Source organism: Scyliorhinus canicula, chromosome 9 (genome assembly GCF_902713615.1).
Source record: "Scyliorhinus canicula chromosome 9, sScyCan1.1, whole genome shotgun sequence".
Lineage (NCBI taxonomy): Eukaryota > Metazoa > Chordata > Chondrichthyes > Carcharhiniformes > Scyliorhinidae > Scyliorhinus > Scyliorhinus canicula.
The window spans coordinates 60,716,004-60,735,021 of NC_052154.1; the positions used below are offsets into that span (position 1 = coordinate 60,716,004).

The following is a 19,018-nucleotide window of genomic DNA, read 5'->3' on the forward strand; positions in this document are numbered from 1 at the left end:
TTAAAAGTTAACTCTGATTCAGCGAACAATGTTCTCTGTATTTCTGCATTGTTTACACCACATACCAATCGGTCTCTTAACCTATCATTCAACACTGAACTAAAATCGCAATGCTCTGCGATTTGTCTTCGCCTTGCTACAAAACCCACGATGGTCTCCCTTGGACTACTTCCCATGGAGTTAAATTTGTACCGTTGTAATATTACTGAGGACTTGGGGTGGTAATGCCCGTTTACTAGCTCAGAGCTCTGCAAATGTCTTTGTGTCGGGAGCATCGGGGATGTTAAACTTCAGATCAAGTTATGTATCTAGGTCCCACATGCAGTCAGCAATATAACTTTTCTTCCTATCCTCCCTCTATTTCATTATCCCAGAAAATATATTCCAAATGCTCTATATACTGTCCCCAGTCTTCTGTAGCAGTGTCAGAAGCTTCTGATTATCCAAAGAGAGGCATAACTACTTTATACTGACTTGCAGGCTGGACTCGATTGGACTTGTTCTGCAACTCTTGCAACCGAACTTGCCTTCAAGTTCTTTCTTCAGTGCGATCTGAGTCACTGTTGTTTTTCCTTGCCGCCAATGTAGTAAATGTAATGATTGGCAACCACCAGTTGGCTAATAACAACAGTTTTATTATAAATAAGGACTATATACCAAGCACAATAATCAATGTCCTCATTCTCAGCACTAGGATCATTCTCCCCCCCCGACAAGCACACACTGAACAAAAAGCAAACCACTACCCGAGGGACCACTTCAGATGGGAGACCAGGCCCCAGCACGAGGGAACGAGCGTAGCTGAGAAGGGAGAGCAAGCAAGAGGAGTGCAGGGTAGGATGGGGAAAGAGCGGGCAGAAAACCGCAGAGGTAGGGTGAGGGAGAAACGAGACAGTAACCCCCAAGAGGGGGGCCACCGCACTAGCAGGACAGCTAGCGCTGGAGGCATGCAACAAAATGCAACAAAGCAGGGGAACGGCTCCAGGCAGGATGGGACTATTCAACAGAGGTAGGAGAGCAAACGGGGATAGGAACAGGGAAAAGAGGGACAAGAGAGAGGTGTACAGGAAAGGGAAGGACGGGGGGGTGGGGGGGGGGGCACAGGAAAGGAAGGACAAACAAGGCTAGAAAGAGAATAACAATAGGGCTACAAAGTGTCATGACCAAGGGCTTGGGACAAGGAATCGCAGCAAGCATCCACCCAGTACGGTCCCTGGGCGAAGGGAGATTCCAGAGTGCAGGGAACTACCTATGTGGCGGATGCACAGTGAGCGGCCATATCAGGTGCCCCCTGAACAAAGGGAAACCATGGAGCGCAGGGACCTGACTGCATGGAGAGAGCAGTGACAGCGGCCATCCTGGACGGCCCCCTAACAAAGGGAAACCCCGGATGGCAGGGGCACGTCCATCAGGTAAGTATGGTTAATCCCACAGGAGCGGGGTGACAGAAGCCTCCCCACCAGGACAGTCATCTGGAATGTAAGGGGACTCAACGGCCCAATGAAAAGATCCAGAGTCCTCACCCACCAAAGAAATATGAAAGCCAACATAGTCTTACTCCAAGAGACACACCTGAGAGAGCAGGACTGACTGCGGGTAAGAAAGGGCTGGGTGGGGCAGACTGGTATACCATTCCTGCTGTGGGACGAGGATCCGGGGGTGGCAATACTGATCAGCAAAAAGATTATGTTTAGGGCAACAAAGATGGTTACGGACCCAGGGGGATGGTACGTCATGGTCAGCGGGGCCCTGGATGGGGCACCGGTAGTACTAGTTAACGTGTATGTACCCAACTGAGACGGCACAAGCTTCATCAAAAAGACCATGGCAGAAATCCCCGACATAGTGACGCACCGACTAATCATGGGGGGGAGGGGATTCAACTGTGTACAGGATCCAATGACTGACAGATCAAGCCCCAAAACGGGAGAAACCTCAAGCATGGCAAGGGAACACGGTCACTTTATGGAACAGATGGGAGCAGTTCACCCTGGAGGTTCACCCACCCAGGAGAGAAGGGGTTCTCCTTTTTCTCCCCAGTGCACTTTGTGGTGGAGAAAACGGTGCTTCCAGGGATAGACAAAGTAGAATATAGAATACTCCACAATTGTGATATCCGACCACGCTCCACACTACATGGACGTGAGGCTGGAGATGGGCAGGGCCAAACACCCCACATGGCGGTTGCACATTGCCCGACTAGCAGACAAGGCTTTCAACGAAAAGGTATTGTAGGCCATAGCAGAGTACACGAAGAACAACCATAACAGGGAGGTCTCACCCTCTACGTTCTGGGAAGCGCTAAAGGCGGTAGTAAGAGGGGAAATTATCGCTTTCAAAGCACGAAGAGATAGAGAGGAAAGGGCGGCTAGGCAGCAGCTGGTCGACTCCATACTGGAGGTAGACCGTAAATACTCCGAGGCCCCGACCGTAGAGCTTCTGGCAGAGAGGAAAGAGCTACAAAGGAACTTTGATTTGCTCTCCACCAGGAAAGCAGAGCACCAACTCCACCAGGCACTTGGGACGCTATACAAACACAGAGACAAAGCCAGCCGCCTGTTGGCACACCTGCTGAGAAAGCAGGCAGCCACCAGAGAAATTGCACAAATCAGGGATACCAGAGGCACATTAGAAACAGAACCAGAAAAGATCAACAAAACCTTCAAGGCCTTTTACCAAGGGTTGTACACCTCAGAGCCCCCATGGACAGCATTCGCTCCATGATGGGACCAGATGAGTTGCCGGCGGACTTCTACACAAAACTTGCGACAGCACTGGCCCTGCACCTGTGTGAGATGTTCACAGACTCGCTAGCTAGGGGCACACTGCCACCCACGCTGGCACAGGCCTCAATCTCACTGATACCTAAAGAAGACAAAGACCCAACTGAATGTGGGTCATACTAGTTGACATGTACGCGCCCAACTGGGACGACACAAGCTTCATCAAAAAGACCATGGCAGAAATCCCCGACATAGTGACGCACCGACTAATAATGGGGGGGTAGGAGGGCGGGGGGGAATTCAACTGTGTACAGGATCCAACGACTGACAGATCAAGCCCCAAAACGGGAGAAACCTCTAGCATGGCAAGGGAACACGGTCACTTTATGGAACAGATGGGAGCAGTGGGCCCCTGGATCACACTGTTATCTCACTGATGAATGCAGATGTAAAAATACTGGCCAAAATCCTAGCCAAAAGGCTAGAAGACGATGTATCACAGGTGGTCGCAGAGGACCAGACGGGCTTTGTCAAAGGTAGGCAGCTAACCTCGAACATCAGGCGCCTGCTGAAAGTGATAATAACCCCATCTGGGGAAAGAACGCCAGAGGTGATCGTCTCCCTTGATGCAGAAAAGGCCTTTGACAGGGTCGAATGGAAATACCTCATAGAGGCACTGGAGCGGTTTGGGCTTGGAACAGGGTTCACCTCCTGGGTAAAACTCCTGTACAACGCTGCCATGGCGAGCTTACGGACCAACAACACCAACTCCCGATACTTCCAGCTGCACAGGGGCACCAGACATGGATGCCCACTGTCCCTGCTGCTGTTCGCTCTAGCAATCGAGCCATTAGCAATTGCTCTCAGAGCAGCAAAATGCTGGAGGGGATCCAAAGGGGCAGCAGAGAGCACAGAGTCTCACTCTATGCAGATGAGCTGCTGCTCTACATTTCGGACCCACAAAGCAGCATGGACGGAATCATCGCGCTCCTGAGAGTTTGGCGTCTTCTCGGGCTACAAACTCAACATGAGCAAAAGCGAGATCTTCCCGGTACACCCACAAGGAGGCGGGGGGGGGGGGGGGGGGGGGGGGGGGGGCATCACTAATGGGACTCCTGTTTAAACAGGCCTGATACAAATTCCGCTACCTGGGGATCCAAATAGCCCATGACTGGAAAGAGATCACAAATGGAACCTCACCAGTCTGACAGAGGAAGTAAAAAAGGACCTGCAAAGATGGAACACACTCCCACTCTCCCTCGAGGGGAGTGTCCAGACAATCAAAATGAACGCACTGCCTACGAACCTCTTCCTACTTAGATCTATCCCGATCTACATCCCCAAGACATTTTTCAAAGCACTAGACAAATTAATCTTGGCATTCGTCTGGAGGGGGGGAGGGGGTGTGTGGAGAATGCCAGGATCCTTAGAAAGTCCTACAAAGAACAAAATCCAAGGGGGGCTGGGGGGCTAGCCATCCCAACCCTACAATTCTACCACTGGGCGGCGATAGCCGAGCGAATAAGGGGATGGATCAAGGAGCCAGAAGCCGAGTGGGTGCGTGCAGAATAGCCTCCTACAAGGGGACCTCTTTCTGGGCCTTCTCCACGGCGACACTCCCATTCCCACCCAAAAAACACTCTAGCAGCCCGTTGGTGATAGCCACCCTCCAGTCCTTGAACCAACTACAGCAGCAATTTGGCCTAACCAAAATGTCGGACAAAGCTCCCATCTACAACAACCATAGGTTGACACCAGCGCTGACTGACGCCACCTTTTTAAAAAGTGGGGACAGGATGGAGGGACGCTGCCAGTCCGGGACCTATATACGGGCGGCAGGATCGCAACACTGGACGAACTGACAGAGAAATTCCAGCTAGCCAGGAGGACTGAGTTAAGGTACCTGCAACACAAAAACTTCCTATGAAAGGAGACAAGGACTCACCCACAACCGCCATGACAGACATAACTGGAAGAGTTACTGGACGCAAGCATCCTAGATAAAGGGAACCTGAGCGACATGTATGAGCGACTGGTAGAAAGGGCCGACACCGTACGGGGCGCAACAAGAAATAAATGGGAGGAAGACCTGGAGATTGAAATAGGGTGGGGAATCTGGAGCAAAGCACTGCATAGGGTCAACTCCACCAACAACTGCATAAGGCTCAGCCTGACGCAACTAAAAGCGGTACATAGAGCCCACTTAACAAGAACTCGTATGAGTAGGTTCTTTCCGGAGGTGGAGGATAGATGTGAACGGTGCCAAGGAGACCCGGCCAACCACGCCCACATGTTCTGGTTTGCCCCAGACTTGCAGGGTACTGGACAGCCTTCTTCAAGGCAATGTCCAAAGTGGTGGGGATGAGGGTGGAGCCATGCCCAAAAATGGCGATCTTTGGGGTATCAGACCAGCCAGATCTACTCCTGGGGAGGAGGGCGGACGCCCTTGCCTTTGCCTCCCTGATCGGCTGTAGAATCCTGTTTGGCTGGCAATCAGCAGCACTACCTAGAGCTGCAGACTGGCTGTCCGACCTCTCAGAATCTCTCCAAATGGAGAAAATCAAATTGACCATCCGAGGGTCAGACAACGGCTTCCACAGAACGTGGGAGCCATTCACCCAATTCCGGGACCTGTGCGTGGCCAATGAACAAGCAGAAGAATAGCCAGATAGCCAAGAATCAAGGGAAAGTAGCCGAGGCAGGAGAGGGAGAGATAGTGCGCGGGGGGGGGGGGGGGGGGGGGGGGGGGGGGGGGGGCAGCTAAAACTAAGAGAAAAGAAAGGTGAACCACAGGAGAAGGGGAAGGGGGCAGGACAGGGGGTGGGGAAAGTGGGAGGAGACAGGGAACAATAGAGGAGAACCAGAGAGGTGAGGGGAGGCAAGGGACTGACAGTCGGAAGGAGGGTACAGGAAACGATAACAAACTTGGCATCTACAGGAGCAGAGAGCAAGGAAAATACAGGCGAAAGACGGGACGAACAGCTGAAGCGGAGGTGAACGCGAGACGCCAATGACAACTCCAACACCAGATCCATTTGCGTGTTTCCCTCTATAATTGTTCTGTAATTGTTTCTCCAGCACCCAAATGTATATGTCCCTCCCCAGTTCCCCCCACCCCACAAAAGCCTACTTATGTGTTAAAAATCATTTTTTTTTTTTTTAAATTTAGATTACCCAATTATTTTTTCCAATTAAGGGGCAATTTAGCATGGCCAATCCACCTACTCTGCACATTTTTTGGGTTGTGGGGGCGAAACCCACGCAGACACGGGGAGAATGTGCAAACTCCACACGGACAGTGACCCAGGGCCGGGATTCGAACCTGGGACCTCAGCGCCGTGAGGCGGTTGTGCTAACCACTAGGCCACCGTGCTGCCCCTTGTGTTAAAAATCATATTGCCAATTGTACAGAGTTGCTGTTGTTGAGCTAGCGCATAATACCCTACCAGTTATTTTATTCTAATTTTTTTGTTTTCTTTTTTGTGCGTGTTCCCTTTATTTATATATAATTTATATTTTATTCTGTGTACATAACAGTAAATATACTTTGTTCAAAAACCCAATAAAAAACATTTATTAAAAAACGCACTGGGATCCGAACTGGCTGGAAAGGCAAGCGCTCTGCACCTAGATCCCTGCGCTCATATTCCGTGACCCTTCCAATGCCTGCCCCCTTAAAGGAGCTAACTACTACACAGAAAGCCCAGGCTGGGTAAAGCTACAAAAGTGATCAAGGCATGGTTTCTGGACCAATTGCTGCCAAAATAATTGCATATTCAGTAGACATGGGAAAGGCTAAACATCTTCAACATAACCTGAAGTGGAGGTGTTTTGGTGTATCTGAAGATAAGTAAACTGGCCATTAACTGATCAGATTTGGCATTGTCAGAAGCTTTGGTGAAAACTACAAGATATTTGATACGTCATATTTCAGAAATAAGTGAAACATGAAGAAAAATATGCTTAAGATTGTATGCGGAGTGAAGGACAGCACCAGAGTGACAACTGTAAGAAGCAGGGAGAGCAGCTTCTGTTCACGGTAGCAACATTAGTCATTTAAAAAATTTCCTTTTCCACCTTGTGTGGAGTAACTCAGACTTCCTCTGATATGTCCAGAATAATGTTAACACAATAAATAAAAGATAAGCAGGCAATTTTAAACAAAGCTGTTGCATACATTGGTGATAATTGTTTCTTTTCTATTTCTCCTTCATATCCTCCTCCTATGCTTGGTCAATCCACAGTTATGCATTAACTCAGCCAAGTTCAATTATAGCACAGCAAGAATTAATGTGGAACTCCAGCCTGCTGAACTGTTCAAAGAGAACGCATAAAATATATCCAGGTGCACACACTTGCTTTTGTTTCAATTCACTAACAAATCAAGACAATAGTGACTACATTCCTTTTGTGAGGGCCACGGAGAATCCAGCACGACTTTTAAGGATACAAAGAAATAACATTTATTTACAATAACATATATATATATATATATATATATATACACAACAGCCGCAGCAACTTCCCTAGCTGCTCACTCCTCTCTCTGCTGGTTCCAAACTGGGCAGCTCTATTTATGCAGAGAGTCTGCTAATGATTTCTCCGCCCCCCTCATTGGGGAACCTCATACTCCCACAGGATTGTGAGATTGTCATTAGACCCCAGCAAGTGGTAAGCAGGCAGGTTATAACACCCCCCCCCCCCCCCCCCCCCCCCCAATGTTGAAGGAAACCACCGAAGACCGTGGGGAAGGAGGTCGTCAGACTCATTTTGCACAAGGCGCTGGAACGGGCGGCGTGTAACGAGACGGAGACCGGCGCTTCTGTGATGAACGGCATAACGGTTGTACATCCACGGCCCGTGGGCCCGAGGATTCCCGCTCTGAGGCGTCCTGTGTCTCCATCTCGCAGCCGGAGTCTGCTGCCTCCGTCATCTTGGCGTCTCTATCTCCACGCGGTTCTGTCATGACCTGCGCAGGTTTTGAGTGAGGCACCAGAGGAAGATTTTGAGGAATACTTTCCATTGTGTCTGGTCTCTGTGGCTGTAGAAATGAGCTCCGGGGGCGGGGAATCTTTGGAAGGGATAGTCTTCTGGACCGAATGTGGTCTACATATTTGCGCTGGAGACGACCCTGGGCTTGCACCTGGTAAGAGATAGGGCCCGTTTGGCGAAAGATTACGCCAGGGACCCACTGGGCACCACCAGCAAAATTCCGAAAGAACACTGGGTCACCGGGCGATGCCGAGAAAAAACATGTTCCTGCCGTTCTTGTGTGCAGCGTACTTTTGCGCCAATGTCCGGGAAAACCATGCTAAGGTGAGTGCGAATCTCCGACCCATTAGGAGTTCTGCGGGAGCTGTCCCAGTCACCACATGGGGGGTGGTCCTATATGAAAACAAAAAACGAGCCAGTCTTGTATCCATCGACTCGGAAGACTGCTTCTTTCGGCCTCGTTTGAATGTCTGCACTGCACGCTCCGCCAACCCTTTCAAGCCGGGTGGTAAGGGGCAGTGCAGATATGGCGTATGCCGTTCATCTTTTTGAACCTCGCAAACTCCTCACTTGTGAACGGAGCGCCGTTGTCCGTGACCAGCACCTCGGGGAGGCCAAGCGTACTGAAAGACAAACGCATCTCTCGATTGTTGCGCAGGACGTTGTGCCTACCATCTTATGCACCTCTAGCCATTTAGACTGGGCGTCGATTAATAGAAGGAACATGGATCCTTGAAAAGGGCCAGCGGAATCCATATGCAAGCGTGCCCAAGGCCGCCCTGGCCATTCCCAGTGATGTAGGGGCGCGGCTGGTGGAAGCTTCTGATGCTCCTGGCAAATGGAGCAGTTTTGGGCCGCCTTCTCAATGTCGGTGTCAAGGCCTGGCCACCAGACATAACTCCGGGCCAATATTTTCATTTTGGTCACACCTGGATGCCCATTGTGCAAGTCTCTCAGTATAAGCTCCTGTCCTCTTTCCGGGACAATCCCACAAGAGGATGCCATCTTCCACGCTGAATTCTGACAGCTTGGAGAAAATGCCCGCAAATCGCCTGGGAGATGTCTATGCTGCCCACCGTACAGGACTATGTGCCGAACCTTTGACAGGACTGGCTCCGTCTGGGTCCACTCACGGATCTGTGATGCCGTGACAGGCAAGGTGTCCATAAAATTTAGGGTTGCAACCACCTCACCGGTCATGGGAGTCAACATGGGGCCAGTCGATAAAGGCAATCGCCTCAATGCGTCGGCATTCCCTATCTGGGTTCCTGGTTTGTGCTCCAGAGAATACTCGTATGCAGCGAACAACAAAGCCCAGCGCTGGATCCGTGCGGAAGCAATGGGCGGTATTGGCTTATCCTCTCTGAAAAGTCCCAGGAGAGGCTTATGATCAGTCACTATAGTGAAGTGGTGGCCATACACGTACTGGTGGAAACGTTTCACTGCAAAGACCACTGCCAGGCCAGCCTTCTCGATCTGCGCGTACTTTTTTTCCGCTGCAGTCAATGTGCGGGAGGCGAAAGCTATCGGCCGCTCGTCCCCGTTTTCCATCTTGTGGGACAGGACGGCCCCAATACCATACGGGGATGCATCACATGTGACAAGCGAAGGCTTTCCAGGATCATAGTGGGTTAGTAACCCAGACGACGACAATTGTTGTTTAACCCGCCGGAAAGCGGTTTCTTGCGGCTGACCCCAAACCCAGGTGTGATTCTTCTTTAGCAGAAGGTGCAACTGGGCCAGTGTAGTTGCCAGATTGGGGAGGAACTTCCCGTAATAGTTTACGAGGCCGAGAAACGAACAAAGATGCGAAATGTCAGTCGGGGCGGGGCCTGTTGAATCGCGCGCACCGTCTCTGCGACGGGGTGCAAACCTTCGCGGTCCACCCGATAACCCAGGTAGACTACTTCCTTCACCTGAAAGACGCACTTTGTGCGACGTAAACGGACTCCAGCCTCCGAAAAGCGTCTAAGGACAGCCTCCAAATTTTCCAAATGTTCCTGCTCCGACGTCACTGTGATCAAAACGTCATCTAAGTAGACAGCAACACACGGTAAACCTCTCAAAATGCCCTCCACAATGCGTTGAAAAATAGCGCAGGCAGAGGATACCCCAAAGGGCAAACGTGTATATTCATACAGGCCCTGGTGTGTATTAATCGTTACATATGGCTGGGAGGCAGGGTCCAGCTCCAACTGTAGGTAGGCGTGACTCGTATCTAATTTTGTGAATGAGAGTCCGCCTGCAAGCTTCGCGTAGAGATCCTCCATGCGAGGCATTGGGTATCGGTCGAGTCGGGAAGCCGTATTCACTAAGTTTATAGTCGCCGCACTAGAGAACTGTGGCATCTGGCTTCATTACAGGTACAATTGGTGCTGCCCAGTCAGCGAAACGGACGGGCCTGATAATACCCAAAGTCTCCAAACGAGTGAGCTCCCCTTCTACCTTCTTGAGCAAGGCATAAGGCACCGGGCGTGCCTGGAAATAGTGTGGCGTGGCTCCTGGTTCGACTTGGATACGGGCTACAACCCCTTTTATTTTCCCCAGACCGGTCTGGAATACATCTGGGTATCGCCCTAGCACCTCAGTCAATCCTCCAGAAACTGTTTGGAGGATGTACTGCCACTGCAGCCGCAAATGGCGCAACCAGTCCCGACCCAACAGGCTGGGCCCATGGCCGCGCACCATGATAAGTGGGAAACGCCCCTCCTGGCGTCCATAAACACCAGGGGTCATCATAGTTCCTGGACATTCCTGAAATCATCATCAAAAACATCCAAACGTTCATACAGAGGCATGGTTAAATAGAAAAAACTTCCAACCTGTATCCAACAAAATCCATTGCAATGTCCAATGGTTCCCCCATGTAGGGAGCCAACCTGGCCTGTGTGTCAGTTAATGTAAGGGTCTGTATACTCTGTTTGATGCAGTCGAATGGCCTCTGGGAGATCACGGAGACCGCTGCGCCAGTGTCCAATTCCATCTCAAGAAGGTGACCATTGACCCGTACTGTCACCTTGATGGGGGCCACATGGGGAGCTGCCACACAATGGAGCTGCAGGCAGTCGTCCTCCGTCTCCACGTCCTCGGGAGTAGTCACCGCAGGTTCATCCAAATAGAAGGTACAGCCCCTGGGCTGGCCCCAGTTTCGGTCGGAACAACAGCGCCTCTGGTGCCCCCCAGGACCGGCGTCCGCGACAGGGTCGGCGCCTATAAGTCTGACACGGACATGGCTCCTCATCCATTGGTTCTGGAGAAGGCTCCCTTCGGGGAGGAATGTCCGACGGCCACTGGTGCGGATCCGGACGTCGCCTCGCCTAAGGTACCGCAGGGGGACGCTTTCGGATGGAAGGGGTTGCGCCCCAAGGCATGCACCTCCTTTCCCTGCAGCTCCTGCACTCCTCGTTCTGCGCTCTCTCGTGACAATACTATTTGAATGGCCTGTTGAGAAGTCAATGTTGGCTCGGCTAACAACTTTCTCTGGGTGGCCGCATTGTTAATACCGCAAACCAAACGGTCGCGTAACATTTCTGACACGGTCTCACCATAGTCACAGTACTCCGCAATCCTGCGTAGCCTGGATAGAAAGTCGGCAAGGGATTCTCCTGGGGTCCTCTCAGAGGTATTAAACCGGTAACGTTGGTTTGGACTATCGTGGATGGGGTTGGGTTAAAATGTTGCCCCACTAAGTTCACAAGTTAATCAAATGTTTTGGTGTCCGGCGCAGCTGGGTACGTAAGGCTCCTAATCACCCCAAACGTATGTGGGCCGCAGGCGGTGAGCAATATGACCACCTGCCACTCATTTTCGGTGATGTTGTTTGCCCGTAAATAGTAACGCATCCGTTGTGCGTACTGGTTCCAGCTTTCCAGCGCAGCATTAAAAACATCCAAACGTCCATACAGAGGCATGGTGAAATAGAAAACAACTTCCAACCTGTATCCAACAAAATTCAGGGAGGTGGCTTCAGCAGTGTAGACAGATATTCACTTTAATCCTCGTCGCCAGTTTTGTGAGGGCCGCGAAGAATCCAGCACGAGTTTTAAGGATACAAAGAAATAACATTTATTTACAACAAAATATATATACAGCAGCAGCAACTTCCCTTGCTGCTCACTCTCCTCTAGCCGGTTCCAAACTGGTCAGCTTTATTTATGCAGGGAATTTGCTAATGATTTCTCCGTCTCCCCCCCCTCACCTCATTGGGGAAGCTCATACTCCCACAGGATTGTGGGATTGTCATTAGTCCCCAGCCAGTGGTAAGCAGGCAGGTTATAACAATTCCAAAAATATTTTGTTAGTTCTCAAGCACCTTTAGGATGTCCTGAAGTTGTGAAAGGCATTATACAAGTATTTTTTAATCGTTCAATAAGATTTATGAAAGTCTTCAAAATTAATAAGTAAACAATTATTAAAATATACAGTTTGTGATTTCAAACCATTTTGAACTGTAATTTTTTTTTCTCTCTCCTTAGTCACCCAGTATGGGAACCCTGATGGGAGTTTACTTACCCTGCCTACAGAATATCTTTGGAGTGATTCTTTTCCTACGTTTGACGTGGCTTGTTGGAATTGCAGGGGTCTTGCAGTCCTTCTGTATTGTCTTCATGTGTTGCTGCTGTGTAAGTTCCAGCTGTTCATACTTCATTAGAGTGGCTTGTCCAAGACTAAACTGAACGTTATTAAAACTGAATTACCTTAAATTCCTCATTTCTGTGGAACATTAAAGTACATTATTATGTACCTTCCTCTGCATATGCCAGCAAGCTGGTATTTGCAGAGGGAGATACATAATAATTTAACAGGAGCTGTAATTATTCCTAGCTAATTTCCAAAATATTTTAGGGTACAACATATGATAGTATGATCCCAATTCAATTGGGATGCATGCGGTGTTAATCATTCTGAATGGTTTTCTATATATTTTAGTGCTATTTTATTATGTTAAAACCATAAAAATATCCATAACTTTTGTGCTAGAAAACTTTGAGAATGACTTTGTTCATGCTTTTAGTTCTATTTACTGGCTTGATTCACAAATTACAAAGTTGTTTGATTGCCTTTAAATATTTATTTGTGTGCCACCTGTTTTAGTACAAAATTATACAGCCAAGGCTGTTCTCAAGATTGGGTTAAATCTGCGCTTTATTCCCTGATCTCTTGGGATACCAATGGAGAGGCAGTGCCTGAATTTCCAGGCTAAAGAACGGGGGATAAAATGTGAACACAGTTTCCTGTGATTGTACAGCAACCTTAAGTAATTTCTTGTGATTTTTTTCTCAAAATTTGAATTGTTCACTTATTTTACCATTGTTGCCAAGAACACTCGAGAGTCTCCTTTCCTTGAACATTCCTTAACATGTAAGGGGCAGCACGGTGGCACAGTGGTAGCACTGCAGTCTCACGGTGCTGAGGTCCCAGGTTCGATCCCGGCTCTGGGTCACTGTCCGTGTGGAGTTTGCACATTCTCCCTGTGATTGCCTGGGTTTCACCCCCCCACAACTCAAAGATGTGCAAGGTAGGTGGATTGAACACGCTAAATTGCCCCTCAATTGGAAAAAATGAATTGGGTGTTCTATGGTCAAAATATATATGTAGCTTTTGATGACAATTCAAAAGTCACGTGTGTAATCAAAGTGCCACTGCGCCATCTAAAATAATTAACCAACCTTCATTTTATCATGATTCTTTGTGTGGCAGATGTTGATGTAATAGCTAATAGAAGCAGTCCTGGGAATATCTGTAGTAGCCAGAGTGCATAATTCTGTATGGGTGCTTGGTATCATTGTGTTGGTTTCCTGTGTTTGCTAAAACCCAGTTTCCTCATATTGCAGCAGAATTATAATCAGCAAAATGTATCAACAATTGAAATCCAAGGGGTTTGTACAAGGGCACCACTCTTGATCGCACCAACATAAAACTGCATTTTTAATATTTCTGGTTCCTTCATACAATTTCAGTTCTCTATTATCCAACATGAAATGCCCTTCTACTTCAGTGTCCAATCGAGAATAACTGTAGCAACATTTCCTCAGCAGAAAAAAAGGAATGAGCATAAAAGAGCACACTTAACAAGTGCAGTGGAGCTCACCTAAGTACATCTCTTGGTTGAATGTAAACTTTTCTAGAATCCTAATTCTTCTACGAGTCTGGTTTAATGCCTGCCATTTTCATGCAAAGGTTTTTAAAACTGGTCCTTCACTCATAAAAATTTAATAAGAAGTCTTACAACACCAGGTTAAAGTCCAACAGGTTTGTCACAAACCTGTTGGACTTTAACCTGGTGTTGTAAGACTTCTTACTGTGCTCACCCCAGTCCAACGCCGGCATCTCCACATCATAAAAATTTAAGACAGAGATGAGAAGGAATTTCTTCTCTGAGGTTAGTGAATCTGTTCAATTCATTACCACAGAGGGCTGTAAAGGCTGGGTAATTAAGTATGTTTAAGGCTGAGATAGACAGATTTTTAATCGGCAAGGGAATCCAGAGCTATGGGGATAAGGCAGGAAAGTGGAGTTGAAGGTTATCACATCTCATTGAATGGCGGAGCAGAGTCAATGGGCTGAAATGCTTACTTCTGCTCCTACATCTGGGCTGCGTGGTAGCACAGTGGTTACCACTGTCGCTTCACAGCACCAGGGTCCCAGGTTCGATTCCCGGCTTGGGTCACTGTTTGTGCGGAGTGTGCACGTTCTCCCTGTGTCTGCGTGAGTTTCCTCCGGGTGCTCCGATTTCCTCCCACAAGTCCCGAAAGACATGCTATTAGGTAATTTGCTTATTCTGAATTCTCCCTCTGTGTGCCCAACAGACGCCATAATGTGGCGACTCGGGGCTTTTCACAGTAACTTCATTGCAGTGCTAATGTAAGCCTACTTGTGACAATAAAGATTATTATATGATATCTTATGGTCTTATAATTTGCCTCAATAGTACCTGTTCCAAGTAGACAAACTATTTCACCATCTTCTCACTCAAATGTCACTGTGAACCTCACCAATTACACCACCTTTTCTGTCTCAATATACATGTACCTTTTAATCTATTTTAACTGCTCATGTACTCGAGCTTGATTTGTGGGATATACATTCAGTTGTATCAGCTCACTTCTTTTGCACCATGAATTCTGGTTCACTTTTCCACTGTGCTGTTTAAAAAGTAAGACTTGCATTTATAAGCTATCTTTCATGACCATGGGACATCTCCAAGCACTTTGCAGCTAATAAGTATGAAGCCTATTAGATTACTTTTGTAATCCACCTAGGAAACGTAGCGTCCAGCTTGTGCACAGTCAGTTCCCATAAACAGCAATGTGATATGAAATGTGATCAGTGTTTTTGTGATGTTGATTTGGGGGATAAATATTGACCAGGGCACTCGGCATTAACCTTCCTTTTTTTCTTTGAAGTAGTGCCATGGGATCTTTTACTTCCACCTGAGAAAGCAGATGCAACCTTGGATTAATGTGTCTTCTGAAAGAGGGCACCTCCAATGGTGCAGCACACCTTTAGTACTGCATTGGATGCTGCCTACGGCGCTGAGGACCCGGGTTCGAATCCCAGCCCTGGGTCACTGTCCATGTGGAGTTTGCACATTCTCCCCGTGTCTCCGTGGGTTTCACCCCCACAACCCAAAGATGTGCAGGGTATGTGGATTGGCCATGCTAAATTGCCCCTTAATTGGAAAAACAATTGGGTACTCTAAATTTTTTTAAAAAGCACTGCACTGGAGTGTCAGCTTAGATTTTTTTGTACTCAAACCTCGAGTGGAACTTGAAGCCACAACCTTCTGGGGTTAAAGTGCGACCAACTGAATAATGACTGACACCCAAGAACATAAATAGCAGAGGATGGTTAATCAGCACTAGACAAAACACGGTAGCATGGTGGTTAGCATAAATGCTTCACAGCTCCAGGGTCCCAGGTTCGGTTCCCGGCTGGGACACTGTCTGTGCGGAGTCTGCACGTCCTCCCCGTGTGTGCGTGGGTTTCCTCCGGGTGCTCCGGTTTCCTCCCACAGTCCAAAGATGTGCGGGTTAGGTGGATTGGCCATGCTAAGTTGCCCGTAGTGTCCTAAAAAGTAAGGTTAAGGTTGTTGGGTATAGGGTGGATACGTGGGTTTGAGTGGGGTGATCATTGCTCGGCACAACATCGAGGGCCGAAGGGCCTGTTCTGTGCTGTACTGTTCTATAAATAATGGCTTTTACTTGACCGAGTTACAGTAACTACCCTCAGCACACATGCAAGGACTCCTACACTGCCTTTAAAGTGCCAACATTTGAATACACAATACCAGCTGGTGTTGGATGTGATACAAGCTAGTGACTGTGTATTCCGTAGTTTGTGATGCTGGAATGTTTCCCTGTTTGACGTAGGATTTCCTTTTTTGACCTGACTGCAGACAAAGGTAGATTTTTAGTTTGGTGATCTGAAGTTGCAGAGAATACCAGACCCAGCACTGTGTTCAATAACTCCATCTAACATCTTAATAGGCTTGACCGTCCCAGATGTTTGAAATCAGTGACAGAGCAGTTGAATCCTAGACTACTATCATTAAATCATTAACATTTGTAAGGGAGAAAATTGGGATTTTAAACTTCGCAGGAAGGATTATTTGGTGCCCCCAGCTGGTAAAGTAGGGAATTACTTATTTCTCTAAGGTTATTTTAGCATTGTACACATAGCTAAAACAACATCCAATAAAAATAAAAAATTGTGGATGAACTTTTTTTTAGGCCAAGAGTTCAGAGTGGATTGCTTGAAAATACATGTTTCAAAATTTAGAATTTATGTTTTTCAGACAATGTTAACAGCCATATCAATGAGTGCGATAGCAACAAATGGAGTTGTACCAGGTAATGAACTTGTTTTGAAAAGTCTATTGGCAAAAATAAATGGTCTACACTTTCGGTGCATGGTTTTCATTTTTGAAGTAGTTACTTTTCAAGCATGTTCTGTAGAGAGAGATTATAATTTAATTTAGCTATGCATGTACCATCCACTTTGATATGTTTCTCCTTATTTTAATGAAAATGAATATTTTTAAAACGAGCAGCATTTAGTTCTATCTCCTTGAGTGTAGTTTCTATCTGAAACTATTTTAGTTGGAGCTTTGTGTGGACATAAAGGGTGGAATTCTCCCATGGTGAGACTAAATGCCATGACGGGGTCGAGAATGTGTAATGTTTGCCATTACAGCGGCTGGAGGGAAAGTATGCCAAATCTTTCTCATCGACCTCATTAATCATGCACCTGGGTGTTTTACATCATAGTCGGTGGCAGATAGCGCATGGCCTGCCATATCGTGTAAGGGTGCTATATTGAGAAGGCATCCAACAGCACTGACCCACTGTTGAAGAAAGATTGTGGACCTACTGAAAACGAAGGTAGATCTTTGAGAGCATTCTAAGACCAGAAGATAGACATCCTGAGAATGCAGCTGGATCTCTAGGAACATTCTGAGGCTGGAAGGTGGACCTGCTGCAGAACACTGAATCTGGGAGGTCCACCTGCAGATACAGCCCCGAGCGATGACGTGAGGATCCAGGGTTGTGGGTGGATTCCATCCTGAACTCTGGAGGCAGTGCCAGGCATTGTTCAGCTGAGTCCCGATGTCTGCATGCCACATTGTTGCAAACGTGTTTAATGCTAGCATGTTTTCCTTCTGGCATCGCAGTGAATATGATGTGGGGAGGAGGTGGCTTGGGCTTTCATCGACATCCCATTGACAGAATGCAACGGGTTTTCCAACTCACCATTGTTGCTCGTTTTACTGGAGTGTGATTAACACGCCTCCGTTTAAAGGCCGTGTGCTTAACACTACTATGGCTCTGTATGTGTAATTATGCTCGGAGTCGCCAGGTGCCGTATTGAGACACCGTCACAAATATATCAAGGTCAGGTTTAAAGTAGTAAATCCATACACCGATTAGTAAGTCCAAACGATTGGTGTTTATTATAACAAATATAATAAATACACATGCATACGCTAAAGAGACTAACTTACTTCTAATACTAAACAACTAAATACTTATCTAGACAGGAACAGGCAAGGTCAGGGAGCAAGGCCTTCGTCCTGTTCTTGGTCTGTAACTTTCTGATTCGCAAAGTTGTCAAGGGCTAGCAAGGTCTGGATCACGTAGCGATCGTTGTGTTGGCACTTACAGTTCGATGGCTGAGGCTCAACGGCCGGTGATGAAACTGGAGTCAGGATGCGATGTAACAGGTCTGGGCCGGAGCAAAACAACAGACCTGGGCCGGAGCAAACAACAGACCGAACCATGTGCGGGACCTACTCTTATAGGTCCTAGAAGTCCGTGCCCCTTGGAGCGGGTTCTTTCACCTGCTAGGTATCGATTGGGTCTTTCCCAATCGATATCTTTCGAACTCCCCAATCCTAGGGTCGTTCCTCGATGGGTGGGGCGGTCCCTACGGCTCTGTGTTGGTTGCTTTGGCGCAATTCTGTCTGGGCCTCTATGGAAAAGTATCCATCGATACTTAAATGTTTCTATTGTCCGGGGTCTGGATCTGGATCACCTCATTACTATGCAGATCTGTTTCCCATTTGCACCTTTGGCTGAAACTCGGCACCTGGCTAGAAACTGGTTTCTGTACGTGCAAAATGCAAAACAGTCTTCTGCAAGCTGTTTATCCTCACTAAGACTGTTTTTCCCTGCAGCCTTAGCAGTTCTCCATTTTGTAGCCCAGTGTCCATCTTAGATGGCTACACCATGGCAGGCACCAGCATTAGATCCTATTGTAAATGCACGCCTCCGAAAGTAATTTCTGGGACTCTCACCATATTCTTCCCCCAAGTCTGTCATCAAACCCGCCAGCATTGGCTTAGGAGAATTCCACCGAAAGACCGGGATAATATTTGACTGTACAACTTGTTGTTTCATCCAATCGTGGATCCACTTTTGAGAATTCTTCAGCTTCACCTGATCCCTGTAATAATGTTTTTTTTTCTCCCTCTTTGTGCATCTATTTTGCAGCTGGAGGCTCTTACTTCATGATCTCAAGGTCCCTTGGTCCAGAATTTGGGGGTGCTGTTGGCCTGTGTTTCTATCTTGGAACGACCTTTGCTGGAGCCATGTATATACTCGGTGCCATTGAAATTCTGCTGGTTAGTAGACTGTAAACTGTAGTTTTGACAATCCTCTGAAGTTTCTCTTTGTTTTAATTACCATGCTAAGAAACCTAAAGGTGCAGTTCTATGAAAATGGAAAAGCCCAGCTCTTGCGTGCGATCTAATAGAAAGGATCCTAAGTGTCATTTGTGCTGGGTTTTGCTGGGGGTTTCCCACT

At 47.7% G+C, this 19,018-nt stretch overlaps 1 protein-coding gene across 3 annotated transcripts in view; it reads left to right on the top strand.

Moving 5' to 3' along the window:
* Positions 1-19,018, top strand: part of slc12a4 (solute carrier family 12 member 4) — a 216,504-nt gene that overhangs the window by 109,208 nt on the left and 88,278 nt on the right. For all 3 annotated transcript variants that reach the window (XM_038806749.1, XM_038806750.1, XM_038806748.1), the window contains exons 4-6: positions 12,191-12,337; positions 16,513-16,567; positions 18,707-18,837. In XM_038806749.1, the coding sequence (XP_038662677.1) occupies positions 12,191-12,337; positions 16,513-16,567; positions 18,707-18,837 (333 nt within the window). The remainder of the gene's footprint in view (positions 1-12,190; positions 12,338-16,512; positions 16,568-18,706; positions 18,838-19,018) is intronic.